The following is an 18674-nucleotide window of genomic DNA, read 5'->3' as shown; positions in this document are numbered from 1 at the left end:
AGCAGGGTGAAAGCTGAGAGAAAGCAAGCTCAAATAGTGGCAGTACCAGCTAGCAGTGTAATTATAAGTTGAACTTGCATGTTGTTTACTTATTTTCTGTTGCAATTTGCCGAACTGCAACAAAACTATTTGCTTAGGCTAAGAAAAAGATCATGTAATCTATACCATATTAACCTTTGCTTATTTAAACACACAATATATTTTAAATTGTACTGTAAAAAGTTACTTAACATTATTAAGTAATAGTATATATGCAGTATATAATCCTTGCGACAGTATTTATGGGTTAAATCCAACTTCTGTGTGGAGTGTGCATGTTCTCTCTGTGTCAGCATGGGTTCTGTCTGGGTTCTCCTGCATCCTCCAACAGTCCAAACACCAGGGGCAGAGCCAGATGTGGTTATTTTCGGGGCCTAGCCAGTTATGGCAGCTATGCGCACTATTTTTAAGCCATATGAGATAATAGAATGCCTAAAAATCTGTACATAATTTGGGAAAAACATGATAGTTGCCAATGAAAAGACTGATCCTGTAGAGCCTGCATCGCATTCTGAGTCCAACTTTTTTCATCATTCTGAAACCATAACACAACAAATGTTGAGGATTACTAATTTTAACTCCTGCTACCTATAAAATGTCTGGTGTTAAGTTTGATAAAGGTTCCCCCTGACAACACCAAGTATGCCTGAATGTGGTCAGTACCAAATTCAATATTAGCCCAACATAAGAACATTCATTAGTTTACAGTAAAAGACCGGCAGCTGTGGTTGCCAGAACTTAAAATGACAGTGAGTGTGTTTTCTACTTTAAATTTAAATGTAAATGTCAGCAAAAACTGTAATTCAAACTGAAAAGTCCCTTTACTTTTAAGGAAATTGTGTCCTTGTGACAATATGGTAATTCTCCATTAATTTTACATGAAAATGTTATATTTTTTACAGTAAAACTGTTTTCTACAGTTTTTCAAAAGTTTGTACTATTCCTTGTTTTACGGTAATTCAAAGTGTCTACTACGGTGATATGCAATTTTAATTTTACACCCTATTTCTCATGCAATTGGATAGTGTATTACTGCAATTTCTACAAACATTTGTTACAGTGTAGTAGCAGCATAGAACAACTCTAAATTACAATGTTATGACTAACCTTCAGATGTACTTCCTCAGTTCCCCTTTGCTCCAGGGACGGGAAATTACACAAAGTTGAAGGTATTTTAAAAACCCAACTCTCTGAACCACAAGCATTTTAAGGGCGCAATCATTACTAGAAGGGAGAGGTATGGAGAACTCAAAAATGTCTTCGGTGCAGTATATATGCAGAGCCCACAGATGTTACCAATATACGGGGGGAAATGGGGGCTCTACATGCTATGCATATTTAACTATTTATATTTTTACAAACTCTTCATACGAGCTCTCTTGTATTTTCATCTCTACTATGATGACATGTTATAATATTGTGGTTATGTGCTGGTAACGCATTTGTGCAAAAACGACAAAAATATCGGCAAATATATTTCTTATAAGATTTGGTGGGCAGTCCATGGCCTAGAGGATAGAGCAGGGTTAGGCAACCTGTGGCTCTTTAGGCCATCTGCAGTGGCTCCCTGTGGCTGTGACAAAAAAAACCATACGACATGAACAGTTATTTCTGTTTTCCCTATAAACTGAATTAAAATGTCTACAGCCCGACACCTCAACATATACATTTTGCCAACTTCAAGTCTAGTTTTGAGTTTCTCTAGCTAGACTAGATTTCGATTCCAGATCTCCTGAGATATTTCTTTGCTGTCCAGCCTCTCATTTGCACTTGGCTCCTCGCTGCATTCTGGCAAAATCATATAAATAAATGCTCATTATTACTTCTTAGTAATGTTGGTAGGCAAATTTAGACTTAGTAGGCTGTTACATCTTCATTGTGATTTTTCTGACCAATTATGGCTCATTTGTTAGTAAAGCAAATATACTGTGCGTTTCTAGCGTGTAGCTTTGGGTTGTTTTTCCTCGCTTAGGCACCATTCTGAGCTACCAGAGTCAACACACACTGTAACCTTGTAAGCCTGCAACTTCCCTTTGTAATACTGAGCTCAGTGGTTGAAAGCCTGTTGCCCTGTAGAGTGATGACGGTTCAGCAGGAGGAGTCGGGCGAGACAGACTCGCTGAAAGAGAGAGAGAGAGAGAGAGAGAAAGAGAGAGAGAGAGGATCGTGGCGACAGTCGGAGCGGGAGTTTCCTGGGGGTTTCGGGGGAGATGCCAGCCCCGCCGAGGAGATGGATCAAAGAGCCAGGCTCTGTAACCTTGTAAGTCCACTCTTTTTCTACTCTGTCACTGTTCTGTAGCATTTCAACAGCCTCAGCAGTCCGTAGAACACATATGCTACACAGTATCTCAAGTTTTCATTTCCTACCCCCCAAAAAAGGCCATCAGCGGTGTGACTGACAGCAGACTGAAATGCTCCGCTTTATGCTGGAAAAGAACACCAAGAATCAGAGGAACTAGACTACTGTGGGTCCAAAGTGAACTCGTGCAGCGCTCTCTCTCTCTCTCTCTCTCTCTCTTTCTCTCTTTATAATGATTTCAAGGACTAAAATAACTTCACGTCGATGTTTAACTCAAGAGAAAGAGGAGTTAAACTTAAATAGAATATTCATCCAGCATAGGATGGTAGGATATTCCACAGAACAGAAGAGATAAATTGTCTTTTTTTTGTTATAACAATACATTCTGTGGTTAGTAAAGACTACTGTTTTGCCTGCTTTTTTGATTAAAGGAAATATGTGATTTCTATAATTTTTGGTCCAAACAGTGCAGCCCGATTGTCTGTGTGTCCCCAAATTAGTGAAACATAAGCTCCAGTGCTGATTTTTTTTGTTAGAATTTCATCTGTTAATCCATTGTTGCTAGTTGCTCTCAAGGTGAGTTCACCTGTCTAGTCTATGGGTACAGGGACGTTTTTAGGGACAGTGGAGATCGAGGGCTAAGACCCAAAACCTTTCAATCAGTCAGTGATGTATGATCTTAATTTTATCATGAATCATGCACAATTTAATGGATTCCAATAGAACAGATATGCCGTAAATTATACATTTAGAGTGTTAAATTAAAAAGTGTACAACTTTGGCTCTAATGCAGCCAGCCAACCACTGGATGTCTGCAGTCCCAACTCTCAGTCTCGCTCAATGTCCCGCCCACAGCACTACCCGATTGGTTACTTGTCATGAGTTACAGTGTGAAACAAGAAGGGTCTAAGTTAGTCTTATGTAAAAAGGAAAAAATGTGAACATCTGAGTTGTGGCGGTTGCTTGCCATCTCCTGTAGTTGGCTTGTCAGTAGCGCTATCGTGACAGCCCAAGTTGATGTCATTTGTGGTGGAAAACTTTTCCCTGGTTCTACCTTCTCGGGAGATGATTTGCTACTTTTCTCTGTTGGTCAGACAAACAAGTAACACGTTTCCTTGGATTCCTGGAAATTGTGATGGGCATTTTTCACTATTTTCTGACATTCATGGTATTTTTTATAGAGTCTGATGTCCACAGTGAAACATCATTATGGACGATGTTATTGTCAGCGTGACTCACCTTAACTATTTAAATCATATGGGCACAAAACCTGCCATCTTATTAATTATTTCCAGCATTTAATACGCTGGGCAATATGGACCAAAAGTCATATCCCGATTTAGGCTGAATATTGATATACGATATATATCCCTATATTTTTATCACAAAGTGAGAGCAAATGTTCAGTCAAAGTCAAATATGAGATGTCACAAGTAGTTTTATTGAAACCATTTATTTAAGTGGACATAAATACTGTATAACAACAGGAGTACCTTTTAAAAAAAAAATCAAAGCTCCATAAAGTGCACATTTAAATAAAAAATATCTTAAATAAAAAAAAATTTGACTCTGGTTTCACTTAAACACACTCATAAAACCAAGGGCTTTCATAAAATAAAGCTTTAGAAGTATTTTACATTGATATTTTTTTCAATCAACACTAGTCCTAATGATAAATATCAAATATAATATTTGTTGATTTTCTGAATTATAATCCTTGAAGTGATTTTTATGTTTTGTTATTTTTGTATAATTTATAAATGATGACTATACTGTATGTACATTTGCTCATGTTTCATTCCTATTGTTGGAGGAGCAAGGATCACAGCGCAAATTTGAACTATATTGATATATGCGATATGGTCTAATTCCATATCACATTTGAAAATATATCTATATATTTTTTATATCGATATATCGCCCAGGACTACAATTTAAAATTAGTGCGTTCTGGAAAATTTGAGTTAGTTTTAACAAATTCTCCTCACTTTAGATCCAAAGATATGACAGCCCTAGCATGTGTGTTTAGTTGCACTCACAAAACCGGTCTGTGCACCAGTAAATAAATCGGAGTTGTTCGTTTTTAAGCAGTTAATAAATGCCACTGCTGACCCACGGCTAACTGTCGGTGTGGACTGGGGGTGGGCCGTGTTGATGACTCAATTGGCGACGTTCATTGGCCCAACCCTAATACTGTTAGTGTTGTCGGTGTTTTTCTTGAGGTGCTTCACACAGATCTGATACGACCACCAACCAAATGTTGGTAAATAGTTTGCATTGGCATGTAAAATCATACAGCCATTTGCCAAGAGAAAGAAAGGTTTTAATGAGGTTAGTGTTTGACTGGACATACAGGTCTACAGCTGATGTTGGTGAAAGGTGTGCATTGTTGAAGCTGGTTTTGACATTCAGTGTTAATAAAGTTTGTATCAGCGACCAGTGGCTGCAGGCCACTGTGCTTACAACCGCCAATGTTATGTCGTAGCAAGCAATTAATACGTTGGAAATTAATAGCTTCTTTAACTGTATTTTATACTGGATATACTGACAGTACAACCAAAGTCTTCTTCATTTCCTTGTTAATGAGTTGGATGGATATTCTACAGGAACAGCAATACTATTTGGGATTAAAGCATGAATTCAGAACAACTATTCTGACATTGTAATTCAAACTGTGTACGTTTTGCCATGCATTAACACATAACACATGAATCCCTCCACTAAGTGTATCTTACTAGTGTTTCTGGGCGGAGTAACCACAAGTTGTTTTTAGTTTTTTCCCCAGTTTTCAGTTGCAGTTTGTTTAGGCAAAGTTTTTTTTTTCCGTGGACACATACAGCCTCGTTCCTGGGTCTCCTCTGTTGGTTGAGTTTTACTCTATTAGTTGGAAGGCCAATTTAACCTGCCAGTTCTCATCAATATACGAGTCATGTAGCTTTCTGTTGTGAGCCCCATAACAAAAGAAAAACACAGCTTAGAGTTTGCACTAGAAAGTTGTCTTTTAAGCTGTCCAATTAGCTACTCCAATAAAAGGCACATATGGTTACAGGTCCCTTGAATTGTATTTAACATTTTTATTATGTACATTTTTTTATCTGCTAGTATTACTTGGTCAACATTGTTAATGGTTTTTTATTATCACCCCAAGCAGTACATCTTAATCATCACAGGATTAAAATATGTTTTTGACGGGAGAACTGAAAAGTGCAGGGAAAATGACGTGTACTGCTGCTCTTGTTAAGCCGGGGGGAAAGTTAATTTGTGGAGGTTGGTAGGTTGGTGGAGTTTGGGTTGGACCTTAAGATCTCCCAACCCACACTGAGCTATATTATGTCGCCTGACTCAGACTTGTTCTAAAAAAAAAATCCCTGACAATAAATCCCCAATCAATTAAGTTAATTGGGTCATTTCCTGTGAAACTAAGTTATTTTTAGGAAGTGTGTCAGTGTAAAATTAAGGGCACATGTGTATGTGCACATATTCCTCCTCAGCTTTATTTTGTTAGCTTTCTTAACAGTAACATATTTCAAATTAAAACTGTTTTCTTTGGGAACAACACACTGTCATGTGAGCAGCAAAAGGCCAAATCAGCGTCTGCTGGCTCACGTCAGTCAGCTAGGTGCTGATGTCCTATCAGTATCAGGTTCCAGCCAGTGTGAAATGTTACCGTATCAGCATCAGATTACTCTTTGCTGACTTGATCTGATAAGTGTAACAGTATTCCAGCTGGTGGAACACTGTTGGTGTTGTTACCTTGAGTCCCATTCAAGGTCAGAGAGTGCTACTGGCCTGTCCTAAAAAGTTTGTTTTGTCAAAGGCAGAACAGGCATTTCACAGCAAATATTGACATATGTATACATCAGTGCTATTGTGTTAGTCCAGTTTTTTGGCATGGTTCCAGGGCCGGCTGATTTAATGCCATGGTTCCCGACTAGCTCACTGTATTTTCAATCAATTAGGCAAACCTGGAAGTGCCTTCAGCTGCATTATACCAAAAAATCCAACAGGGGGCGCTGACAGCAGTTGCAGAAGCATTTGGGTCCTATCTATCTCAACACAAAATGAGTCGACTTCTCACTTGATTTATTAACTGATTTTTATGATGTTAATTATGTGAATAATGGTCCAATTTAGAAGGAAATAGATGATAAAGAGTTGTTTGATTAGGGGCGTGGCTACCTTTGATTGACAGGTGTCAAAGAAGACGAGCCGTCATCAGGAGAGAAGAAAAGCAATGCATATCCACGGCAACGTGTACGGCAGACAGACAGACGCGTTAGATTTTTGGCACTGAATAAAATTGCTGTCAGATTTTTTGAGCTGATAGGTGAGAATATAGACATTTAGCTCACAACAGTAGGTTGATGTGTTGATGAGTCGTGGCCAGATGTATTGTTGCAAGACATTCATATATTGCCTCCAATATGGCCGACTTTTTCCTGGAAAGAGACAGCAAAATTATCGCATTTGGTCCTGGAGAAAAACTCAAGAGGGGTAGATGTTATGGATTACATGAGGTCTGGACCAAAATGCACAACTCAAGAGAAAGGTATCAGTGCAAACACAAGCCCCTGTAACAGTGCAGTTTCATGCCGGGACATTTACGGCTCTGTAACGTCCTCCACTATGAACGTACCCGAAGCGGGACACCAGGATCAAGTGATGGCACCAATTGGTGGGACTGTTGGAAGCAGGACCACTAAGAACTGGCCATCCCGGCAAGGCGGAATATTTGATCTCACGCATGACATCTAACCCATGCCTCCCACTTGGTCTGGCAGTCATCGAATCATTGTTCAGCAGCATGCACAACTGCGGCCACCGTTGCTAATTGTGCACAGATTGTCCAGTGCTTGTTGTCAACAAACGGAGCTAAGTGAACACATCCTGCTGCCGCACATACGCACTGTACTGCTACGGAGCTAACTGTTAGCCTTTTAGCACTATGCTACTGTGCAGCACTGCTGTTTTCTCAGACTATGCAGGATCACTGAACGCCACAAGATGAAAAGCCTGCACAGATCTTTCCGGCAATATCGTGGGACATTTGTGGGACCGCACTATGAAAGGGGCTACAGTCTTTTATTGAGGTTAGCTTGAGTAATGTGCAGGGGTGGAGGGTCTTTCCAGGATCCAACTGTGGCAGGTGAGGTGATGAGTGCTCAGGAGCAGGGGGCAAAGTCTCTTGTTTGGCGTCCACCATGTGGTAACCTGGAGAGACTGGATCTTGCAGTTTAAACTCACACGACAGCATCCAAATGGAGCATGAGACATAATGATCTGGAACAATACAGAAGGCAAAGAACATTACCACACAAGCAAACAAACTGTTGCAAAAACACTACAGGAGCCAATGTATGAGGCTCTACCAAAGTGAGAGACAAAACTATCTTGCAACAAATGAAGAGAAGACCAGGGTTTTATACTGTGAGGGTTGATTGCTGGATCAGGTTCACCTGGTGCTGCCTGTGAAACAAAGCCACACCCACACACAGAAAAGACAGGGGAGGATCACACAAACAACAAACAGGAGGGGAAGGAGGAGCTGTCAGGCTCAGATCATAAAAAGTAGATTTGGAGATATTAACCAGTTTGCCAATTAAATCAAAATGGAATGCAGTGTTATGCAAAGATAAATAACTAAACATATAACAAGCTTGTAAATTAATAAAAAATTATAGAGCAACAATAATCCAACGACACCTCCTCAGTGACTGTAAACACACTCGGTTTGGAAGAATTTGTAGTTTTGTTTAGTTGAAAATCTCTCCCAGAAAATACCAGAATGAGAAGCAAAAAGACAGCAACTTAGAATAAGGAGAAGTTAGATGATAGTATGAAGGAAAAAGAAAAAGAGCTTTGAAATGTTCATGCAGAAAGGAAAAGTGTGAGTCATAGAAAAGACTGAGAGAGTGCTTCTATATTAATTTATCACTGCATTGTGGATCGGAGATCAGACAACAGTGGAGGATCATTTATTGATGACTGTGGACCAGGTCTTATTGAAAACAGCTGTTTGATGATTGAGGGAAGCAGACATTTTTTCCATGGATACATGACCTATTAGAAGACTTTCGAGTGTAGGGTTAGGTTATTTTTCGCTTTCCAGTTTAGGAGCCACTTCTTGGCAATAGTGCTGTGAGGAGGAAACCAGTAGTATTGCTGTGTAGTTGTAATATGTCACCTAGGACGCAGACCTCTGGGGATAACGGGGTAGGATGTGAGATAATTTATCTGTAACTTGAAGCCAAAAGTGTCTTTGCATCTGTCTGATTCATTAAGTCCCATTTCATGCAATTCATCACCAGTGTAGTGGATTAATTACTAGCACGTATTAATTAATAGCACGTTTTTGTAGAATGCCAGACCCTCAAATCACTGTCTGTCATCAAAAGTGCTTTACACTTCCACCAGTGCTGCAAAGAGGCTCTTATCTGGCAAAAAAATAATTTTAAAAAATCTGCAAAGAAAACAGAATGGTAATTCTCACAGAACTGCTGCTATATAACAACGTCATGATGATCAATTAATGGTCATTACGAATTTGGTTGATTGCGTGGAATTTTTCATCGATCTGTATTTTTTAATTTTACCTTTATCTCTGACTGTGTATCATTACTCACTGAACTGAAACACGGCAGAGCGTTCAGTCCTGCGGCTGTACGTCAATAAGCCTCTTTCCATCCTTTCAAAATAAAAGGGTCCGTTATCAAAACAGGCTTTTGTATAGTACTGTGTGCATGCGTTATAGATAATTGAGTTGGCAGGTTTCTTCCAAACGCCTACCCCTAATCACCTCTGTACTGTATTCTCATTAAAATGTGCGCATCTTAACAAAAAGTCCAAATGATCCCACTGTACTAAGCCCCCCCCCCCCCCCCCCCCCCCCCCCCCACTTCTCCCAAGTATTATTGCCGATTACCTGATTGCATATTTTTTTATGAAAATTGGCTGATAACGATCAGCGGCCTATCACTGTAAAAACATTATGATTTAGTCTATTAAGTATCTGTTTTAAAACTGTATCACATGATATTTAGCAGATTGAGTTTGCCAAGTTAATTGAAAATGTAGAGAAGGAACATTAAATCGCAACAGATGACATTTTTTCCAATCTCTTCCTTGTGTCCTTTTTCCCCCAATGGGTTAGCCTGGCTAACACCAGACTAATCTCAAATGAGATCTAGTCTGGGAACCAGCCGTTCATTTCTCCGTAGAGGAGGTGTGGTTTACGATCCTCCAGAGCCGTTTAATGGGCGCTTAGAATGTCTATCAAAAGTGTCTGTAGGTAGCTCTTAGCCAATCGCATCAGTTATACCAGATGACGTAGTAGAGCTACAGAAATTGATGTTTGTTGTGTGTGTGTTTGTGAGAGTGTTGCTTGCTGCTTTGCTTCTCCAGTTCTCGCTTTCTGCAAGATTTTTCACACTTTATTCCCCCTCATGTCATTCAGCCACACACATCCACTGATTTTATGGGCAATAAACAAGCTGCTGCGGGTCTCTTGGCGGCTCCGCTGTCCCCCGGCTCGTAGCGAGATCACCGGCGTTAGCGGCTAGCGGCTAATAGCTAATAGCCCCGCTACCGTAACGCCGTAACGGTAGCGTACCGCTACCGATATTAGCCCCGCTACCGTAACGCGGGTGATCTCGATACAAGCCGGGGGACAGCGGAGCCGCCGAGAGACCTTTCGCCTTTCAACTTTCGCTCTAAACTATTTAAAACACCATCTACAGCTAAAGAGAGTTTCGCGTCTGCTGCAGCCATGTTGGATCCGTAAGAAAACTACAAGCTTCCGTCTGCCAGGTAGTACGCGTCATCGTCTTGCCGTCCCTCCCCGTTCTGTGATTGGATCCCTTAAACAGGGCTAAAAAACCTCCCTGGTTTCCAGACCCTTTGGCAGTTCGAAATGATATTGAGCGCGCAAGGCAGTCTGGGTATACCCAGGCTACCAATGGGTGGTAAGCTATTGTAAAAAATAAGTGTAAGACTTTGTGCACATATGGTTTACATTAAAAGTCACCCTGCAGCTCAAAGGATTTAATCCCTCTTTTTCCTGGTAGGCATTTAATGTGAAATATCTGCAAGAATTACAAAGCATTATTAAGTCATTGAGAATAATTAGTGAGAGAAGGTATTCTCAACAGAGACCTTTTACTTGTAGTATTATTTGAGAATTTCAGCTTTATTTCAAATTATTTTCTATTATGAGTGTACATGATGTCTTTGTGTCCCTCCAGCTGTTCTAAAGCTACAGTTCTAGTTGCTGCTTTGACATTTTTCCCAGACTTTATATCACAACACCTCATAAATGTGATTACTTTGCTCCTGGTGACCTGGCTGTTAGGATATCTCTGTCCAGGGACATATCAGACGCTGCGTCAGTCCACAGTGAGTTAGAAGGACACACTGACCTGCACTCACACTGGCTGTGCATTTGACTGAGCTCTGGCCAACTACTGGCAGAGAAATGGCTGGAATTCATCAAAAAGACAGAGTTACCTACCTAAAGCTACCTCTTAACTTACACACAGAGGTTAAAAGTTCATGTGTGTTTGTGAGGCCTAGAGGAGGACTAGGGCTGGCCAGCTCCAGATGTTGCTGTAGCCTGGGGAAACCTGTGGCTTTTCCCCCTCTCATTAAGTCATGATGTCTGCAAACACTCTGCCCTCCTACCTAAACAACAGATGGTAAATTTACAACATGATTGTATGCCTTTTTTGTGGCCGCCAAACCTCACAAATAAGACAAAAAGTGCATTGTAATTCTCAAAGAAACCACAAAGGGTGAAAAGGGAAACCTGTTACAGTGCTCCTGTGCCACACACACACACACACACACACACACACACTCACTCACTCACTCACTCACTCACTCACTCACACAACCAGAAACAGCAGCTATAAAGCTTTGCGACAAATACCAGACTCTTTTGATTAAACAGTCATTTAACTGTGCCATAAAAAACAAACAAAAAAAACACCAAACCAGGCGGCAATCTGCGTGCCTTCTGACTGGAGCACACCAAAACGTGTCTTGTCAGAGAGCTGGAGGGCAGAGAGACCCCGTCTTGTGAACACCATTGTTTCACAAGAATATGTGGCCGCACACATCTGTCAACAGTTTGTCCGTTATCGTGACTGTCTACCACGCCCCTTCTTCTCTGTGCCTTTTTTCAGGACAACATTATGGTCTCAATCGCTAGTAAAAAATAATCTTCAAGACAATTTGATGTCAATAGTTCTAATAATGGCCCCATTTAGAAGAAAATAGAAGATAAAGAATCGTATGATTTGGGGCGTGGCTACAGGTCACTGACAAGGCGAGCCATCACCAGGAGAGAAGCAGAGCAATGCGTATCCACGGCAACGTGTCACTAAAGTTATATATAACGTTATATAGATAGAAAAGAGGACGTTTACCGATTTGGTCTCATAACTTTGACCCTTTCACTGTATTTTCACTTAATGACAGTTTATTTGAACGTTTTGTTCAGTAAAAATGTATTGTTCAGTGTTTGGTTGGACTAACAGACACTCCAAGGAGTCGCTGCTCAGTTTTCTGAGGTAAGAAAGATAGTTCAACAGGTGGTTGTGGGAGTTGAGAGGGGGGGGGGGATGGGATGGTAGTGTCTCACTACATTCCTCAGCAGGGAAGATTAGCAACGGCCTTCGAGCCAAGGCTGTTGTTTTGGGGAAGCCAGATAAGATTGGAATTTGGACTGTGGGTGGAATCCTGTCGATGGTAAAAATGTCCCTCCCGGTCTCCGGATCGTTCCCTCTCCAGGGCTGTCACCCTTTCCTGGATGGCATCCACGGTGCGGTTTGTGACCACAGTCTGAGTTCCGACAGCCCTGGCCATACATTCAATCATCACGGGCAGCTTAATGGGGCCTTTGACAGCTGACACCGTTTCCTTTGTGTTTCGATAAACCAGAGCAAAGCCCAATCCAAACAGCAAAAACCCTGTTATCATGGTTCCGAATAGGTAAAGATCTTCAATGTCCTCCAGAGACAGAGGTGCCAGGCCTACGACACGCCACCTGCTCCAGGCGTCCATCGTGTAGCCAGCCACAAAAGTCCCCTCGGGGCAGGCGGGTTCCCCAGAACCACGGCTTCTCGTCGAGAAGATGGTGTCAATTGTGTTAAAAGACCAGTTGATCAAATCCATGGTTTTTGTTTTTTTGAGAGCAGTGTAGAGAGAGTCTTCCAAAAGTTAGACAGTAGACGTGACGAGACGAGAGGAGCGAAGCAGGGAAAAACACAGTGGGAGGGAGAGAGAAAAAAGATGCAACCGCCTCCGTTGAGAGCCAAACAAGAACTTTATTAAATGTAACATTGTGCTTTGGCCTTTTAACCTGTTTTTAATCTTGTTGTACTCTGTAGCACCTTGAGATTGCTTTTAACAATGAAAAGTGCTTTACAAATAAAATATATTATTATTATTATTATTAACTGTAGAAGAAGAAGGTGATCACACATCTGTAAAGGTTATAGACCCCAGGCATCATGGGGAGGAGAGCTTTCTAGCTGTTTCCTTTGTTCTAACAAAGGGGACATCAGACATCTAGTTCAACTCCACAAATGAACAATAATTCACCTGTGGCATATTTGCGAGTCACAGCACCAATGATGTGCCAAACTTACTGCCTCATCAGTGAGCACATAGTGGAGCGTCACATGCCAAAGAGGCGATAAAGCATCAGGAACTTTCCTCTCTCCTTACCGAGTCATTAATTTAGCACATAGACTGTATAAATAATGGACGTAGTGATCGTGACATCACCCATTGGTTTGTAGCCCGTTTAAGTTATCGAGTTCAGCGTTACACTCGTTGCCATCTTGTTTTCGGAAATGTGTAGCAGACCATATTTGGACTGTGGAGGAGCGAGAAGGATCTGACGACACTGACTACACTGACACCTCTCTACACCTCAACCTGAAGTCGCTGCTAATCCATGTTAGCATTAACTGGAGCATTAACTAGAATGTTCATTTTGGCTAGCAAATAACAAAAACAAAATGTATGTTACTTACCTAAGAAAACTGATCAGCGACTCCTTGGAGTGTCTATTAGTACAACCTAACGCTGAACAAGATATTTTTAATGAACATCAAAAATGAATGTCATTAAGTGAAAGATACAATGAAAGTGTCCAAGTTATGAGGGAACACAGATAACAAGAAACAAGTTCACGGCTGGATATGTATTGCTTTTCGTCTCTCCTGTTCTCTCCTGATGACGGCTCGCCTTGTTAGTGACCTGTCAATCAAAGGTAGCCACGCCCCAAATCATCCAATTCTTTATCTTCTATTTTCTTCTAAATGTGGCCATTATTTACACTATCAACGTCAAATTGTCATGAAGAAGATTTTTTACTAGTGATTTTTTACTAGTGATACATAGTGTTGTCCTAAAAAAAATTCAGAGGAAATCAATCAAGTTTTCTCATTTTGTATTGACATGAAAGGACTGAAATGCTTTTGCAGCCGTCGTCAGTGCCCCCCTGTTGGAATTTTTGGTAGAATGCATCTGAAGGTACCTCCTGGTTTGCCTCACTGCTCAGACCAGCTCAGAGGTTGCCACTTGATTAGGCAGGAGCACTTCTGTGGCTGGTTACCTCACATACCTGGCCTGCCTTACCAGTCTCGTCTGATGTGAGCCTCTCTAACACAAAAGCTGTGTAATGAGTAAGAGGGAAACATCATAACAAGATAAATACCTTTAAAAAGTGGTGCTGCAAAATCGTATAACCCAGTATGACTGCCACTCATTTATGTGCGGGCATATGCGCAGTTTAATAAAGGCACTGAGTCCGGTGAGGGGCTTAAAGATGTGAATGGGCCAGCCCAGTGTCATTTTTTTCCAAAAATGTTATGGAATCAGGTCTCTGCAAATAGTCAGCACTTCTCTACGATCAGGCTATTTCCCACAGGCCCTGAAAACTGCACTAATTAGGCCACTCTTAAAAAGAACATCTCGACAGCTCCCTAATAAACAATTACAGGCAAACCCTCAAAGTAAAATCATTAAAAGAATGATTTTAAACAGCTAAACTCCCTCCAGAGATCTCAGTCCAGGAGCCAGACACACACACATCCCTGTGACTAAAACTAGACTAGACTAGCTGTAACAGTGAACAGGTAGAAGTTTGACGAAAAGCAGACGTACAGTACCGTAATGAGTCTGAGCTATAATGAACACAGACTCAGATACAGGCTGGGCAGCTTCTAACCTACTTATCACGCTGGCGCTGAAAAATAGTCTTTAGATGAAGAAGGAGAAACCAGTGCACTGATGTTGCAGCTTCTGTATGTCTTTCCATTAATAGCTCAAACACTTTCATTAAACAGGGAATTCCACACCAGTTTATTTAGTGCTCCTCAGCCAGTGAATGCCTGTATAATGTATTCTGTGGCTCTGGGGGAGCAGTGTAAATTCCAGAGGGTCATAGACACGGCCCAGAAAATCACCGGCTGCCCTCTCCTTATACTGGAATAACTACACAGTTCCCGCTGCCTGAAAAATGCTGAGGACATGATTAAGGACAATTCCCACCCCAGACACTCACTTATTGAACTGTTACCATAAGGCAAAAGATACAGATCTATAAAAGCAAGAACAAACAGGTTCAAGAACTGTTTTTATCAAACTGCAGTACAAAGAATTAACCAACACAAAAAAAATGTTTTCTGATCATGGTTGTGCAATAACATAACATAATGTTGGTATGAATGATGCTTCTGTTTGTTGTGAAAGTTCATTAGCTCCCGAATCCAAACTCTGGTGCCACCTCTGAGTAGGGTCCAGTTTTTTTCTGAGATTAAAAACATGGATATGTCATATATGTCACGTGTCTTTGTCCAGGCTGCTTCTTATGTGTGTGTGTGTGTGTGTGTGTGTGTGTGCTTCCTGCAGGTGTGTAAGGAGAGGGCTGTGGCGTCACTCTCTGTGGATACTGCTCATCCTGCTCGTAATCTGTATTGCCTTTCAGACCTTTGTCGCCCGCCAGACCAGGTAAAGTCTGCTGCTGAGTTAGTGTGCTGCACTTTGTGGATTATTACTGCCGTACAATACATATAATGCATTCCCAATATTTCCTTGGAATTCTTGCTAAAATCTGCTCTCATTTCCTAGTAGAAACCCAGGAGTGTGTAGCTGTGTTTGCATTAAAGTCAAATCGAATTTTGAAGCGAAATTTTGAAATTAAGAAATTATAGAAAAATGTGAATTAGGGACTTTTTCATCAGCTGTTTAGATTGAATAAACAAAGCTGCAGGAACATACTTTGGTCAGAAGATGGCAGTGTAATGTGTTGCTGTAGGCTAATCCGTCAGTAAACAGTAGAAGAAGAAGAGATTGAGCAAGAGAGAAAAAATAAATAAAAAAGAGGTTTCTAATCCGACAACTTTGGCCACCCATGAGAGAAAATATGTCTTCCGGAATTTGAACAAGGAACTTATAATGATTATATTAGGTTAGCTTGTCAAAACCATTTAACTCTTGTCAGGACACTAAAGGTTTATAATATGACGCCATGGTATTTTAATTTTAATGCCTGGTACAACTAAAGGTACATTTGTTTGGGCAAGTAAAATGATAATAACAAAAACAGCGCATAAGAGTTTAAGTTAAGGGCTGATATCTAGACATTTTCCATGGTTTTCTTGATAATTATTTTGGTTATTATCAAGAAAACCATGGAAAATACCTAGATATCAGCTTTTAGATAAAACTCCTATGACCTATTTTTGTTGTTATCATTATAGGCATTGAAATGAACAAGAAATTGAAGAAAATATGGGTGTTCTGATAATTTTTTGCATATGTAAACCACATTCTAATTTACATGAAATCCTGATAAACTAACAACATAAGTTGCTGGTATAACGAGTATTTGTGAACATAATATTTCAATGACTTCTCCCAGGAATGACAAGCTGACCAGACTTCCTCACCTGAACAACAAACACCAACTGTTCCCCGCTGTGAAGAATGAAGGCGTCCGTTCTCAGGTTTCACCTGCAGTCAGTACACACGTGAGGTCACATCAGACAGAAAGAGCTGCAGAGCTTCATCATCAGAATGAAAGATATCAAAAGCATTTTCTGTCCAGACATGTGGATAACATTGCTCCCGGCTCTCGGATAGAAGTTTCACCTGGGAAGCTGCTTCTACCAGAACATGAAACAGGCCTTGGACTTCCAGATTCTTTGACTCTTGGTTTAACTGAAGAGACCCCCTTCCCATTAAGTATTTTAAAGGCTCAAAGTAGTATCCATACTAAAGCAACCTGCCATCCGAAGTCTCACATTGTTTTCCTTAAGACGCACAAAACAGCAAGCAGCACGATCTTAAACATCCTGTATCGCTACGGTGAAAGCAAGAACTTGACCTTTGCCCTGCCACTGAACAAACACAGCCAGTTGTTTTACCCGTTCTCCTTCGCTTCACACTTTGTGGAAGGTGTCAGCAGCCAGAGTGTGAGGCAGTTCCACATCATGTGCAACCACATGAGGTTTAAAAAATCTGAGGTGAGCTTTATCAGAAAATAATATTAACATTGTGTAGTTTAGCTACTGCTGCATTCACTGATGAAAACTGAAGTTGGATTTTGTGGATACAGACTCCTTAAACAGACATCAAGGAGTTCATTTTTTTGTAGTTGTTATAACTCAATTTTGACCAAAAATGTAGTTACTGCATATCTTAAAAAAATGTATTCCGACTTGCCAGGATGTCCTGTTCATAGTGGTGCCGCTTACAACAGCCTGAAAAAAATTGGTGGGATAATTTCTATCCTGGCCGTGTTCATAGTGGAGGAGAGATGTTACAGAGCTGTAAATGTCCTGGCATAAAAGGGCATACTATGAAAGGGACTATTGTTTCATGTTTACTCAGGTTTTTCAAATTAAATTGTATCAGTTTCTTTACATGTAATTTCTCTTAGCTAAAAAAATTTTTTTTTAAATGTATTTAACTAAGTAGAACTTGAATTTTTCAACATCTCCAAATGAAATTTCTTTCTGTTATATCCAAGGTAGCCAAAGTGATGCCTGAGGATTCCTTCTACTTCTCGATCCTGAGGCATCCTGTGGCCATGATGGAGTCTATCTATATCTACTACAAGAGCATCCCGGCCTTCCAGAAGACTCACAGCTTAGACGACTTCCTCGACAACAGCTGGAGAAACTACAACTCGTCGGTGCCCAACAACCACTACGCTCACAACATCCTGGCTTTCGACTTTGGCTTTGACAACAATGTTGCAGCTGCTGCTGAAGACCTAGAGGAGAGAGCCGGCACGGCTATTGTAGACATCGAACGGCACTTCCACCTCATTCTTATTTCTGAATACTTTGATGAGTCCATGATATTGCTCAAGCACGCCCTCTGCTGGTCCCTGGAAGACGTGGTTTCCTTTAAACTCAACAGTCGCAGTGAGCGAAGTCGTCAGCCGCTTCAGCCCAACACTGCAGACAAAATCAAGAGGTGGAATGCTTTAGACTGGAGAATCTACCTGCACTTTAACACCACTTTCTGGCACAAAGTGGATACTCTCGTTGGGCAAGAGCTGATGAGGACTGAATTATCTCAGTTGAGAGAGCTGCAGGCCAAGTTAGCAAAGAGCTGCCTGAAGGACGGCGAGGCGGTCGACCCTTCCCAGATAAAAGACACCGGGCTGAAGCCGTTCCAGTACGGAGCAGCTGTCATTCAGGGTTATAACCTAAACCCACATTTAGACAGTCAAACCAAAATAAAATGTCAAAGACTTATAACTCCAGAATTGCAGTATACAAACCGTCTATACACCCTGCAGTTCCCAGACCTAGCTGCAAAGCTGGAAGCCAAGATGGTTGCTCCACAGCGTCAACACTCAGATAGAACTGGCATGATGGGACGGATGGTCTGGGCCAGTGAAGCCCACCACAGACACATTATAAGAAGAAGATTTTCAAATCTCAAGAACCAAAGGGCCCCCTCAAGTGCCCTGTTAAAAAACACAAAAGCTCGCAACAAAACAAGTATACCATGATCTGTAACTGTTGGTTATGGAAGTGGGGTTGTCTGAGGTGGTAAACCAAAGTCATTGTACGTCCTATAGTAGATGGCAGGTAGAATATTCTGAATCTAACATACAACTACACAGGTACAACTAAAGGTACATTTGTTTGGAAAAATGATAATTTTCCTGATTATAACCAAAATCCTTATCATGAAAACCATGGAAAATGTCTAGATATCAGCTCTTAAATCAAACTCTTGTGAACTGTTTTTGTTGTTATCATTATATTTGTACCTTCAGTTGTACCAGGCATTAAAATTAACAAGAAAT

The 18674-nt window shown here is 40.9% G+C and overlaps 1 protein-coding gene across 1 annotated transcript; it reads left to right on the top strand.

Annotated features, from left to right (window-relative positions):
* The first annotated feature begins 2249 nt into the window (after window positions 1-2249).
* Window positions 2250-18473, top strand: gal3st2 (galactose-3-O-sulfotransferase 2). The gene is made up of 4 exons (XM_059332091.1): window positions 2250-2299; window positions 15257-15355; window positions 16269-16872; window positions 17379-18473. The coding sequence occupies exons 1-4, from the start codon at window positions 2250-2252 to the stop codon at window positions 18372-18374; spliced, it is 1749 nt and encodes a 582-aa protein (XP_059188074.1). The 3' UTR covers window positions 18375-18473.
* The last annotated feature ends 201 nt before the right edge of the window (window positions 18474-18674 follow it).

This window comes from Centropristis striata, chromosome 4 (assembly GCF_030273125.1).
Source record: "Centropristis striata isolate RG_2023a ecotype Rhode Island chromosome 4, C.striata_1.0, whole genome shotgun sequence".
NCBI classification, from domain to species: domain Eukaryota; kingdom Metazoa; phylum Chordata; class Actinopteri; order Perciformes; family Serranidae; genus Centropristis; species Centropristis striata.
This window is presented reverse-complemented; position numbering and strand designations above follow the sequence as displayed.

What these genes read in the sequence shown, in the direction of transcription:
- gal3st2 (XM_059332091.1), top strand. Translation starts at nt 2,250, where the DNA reads ATGCCAGCCCCGCCGAGGAGATGGATCAAAGAGCCAGGCTCTGTAACC. An exon ending in GAGCCAGGCTCTGTAACCTT is followed by an intron (nt 2,300 to 15,256) that starts GTAAGTCCACTC and finishes TGCTTCCTGCAG; the next exon opens with GTGTGTAAGGAGAGGGCTGT. An exon ending in TGAGGTTTAAAAAATCTGAG is followed by an intron (nt 16,873 to 17,378) that starts GTGAGCTTTATC and finishes GTTATATCCAAG; the next exon opens with GTAGCCAAAGTGATGCCTGA.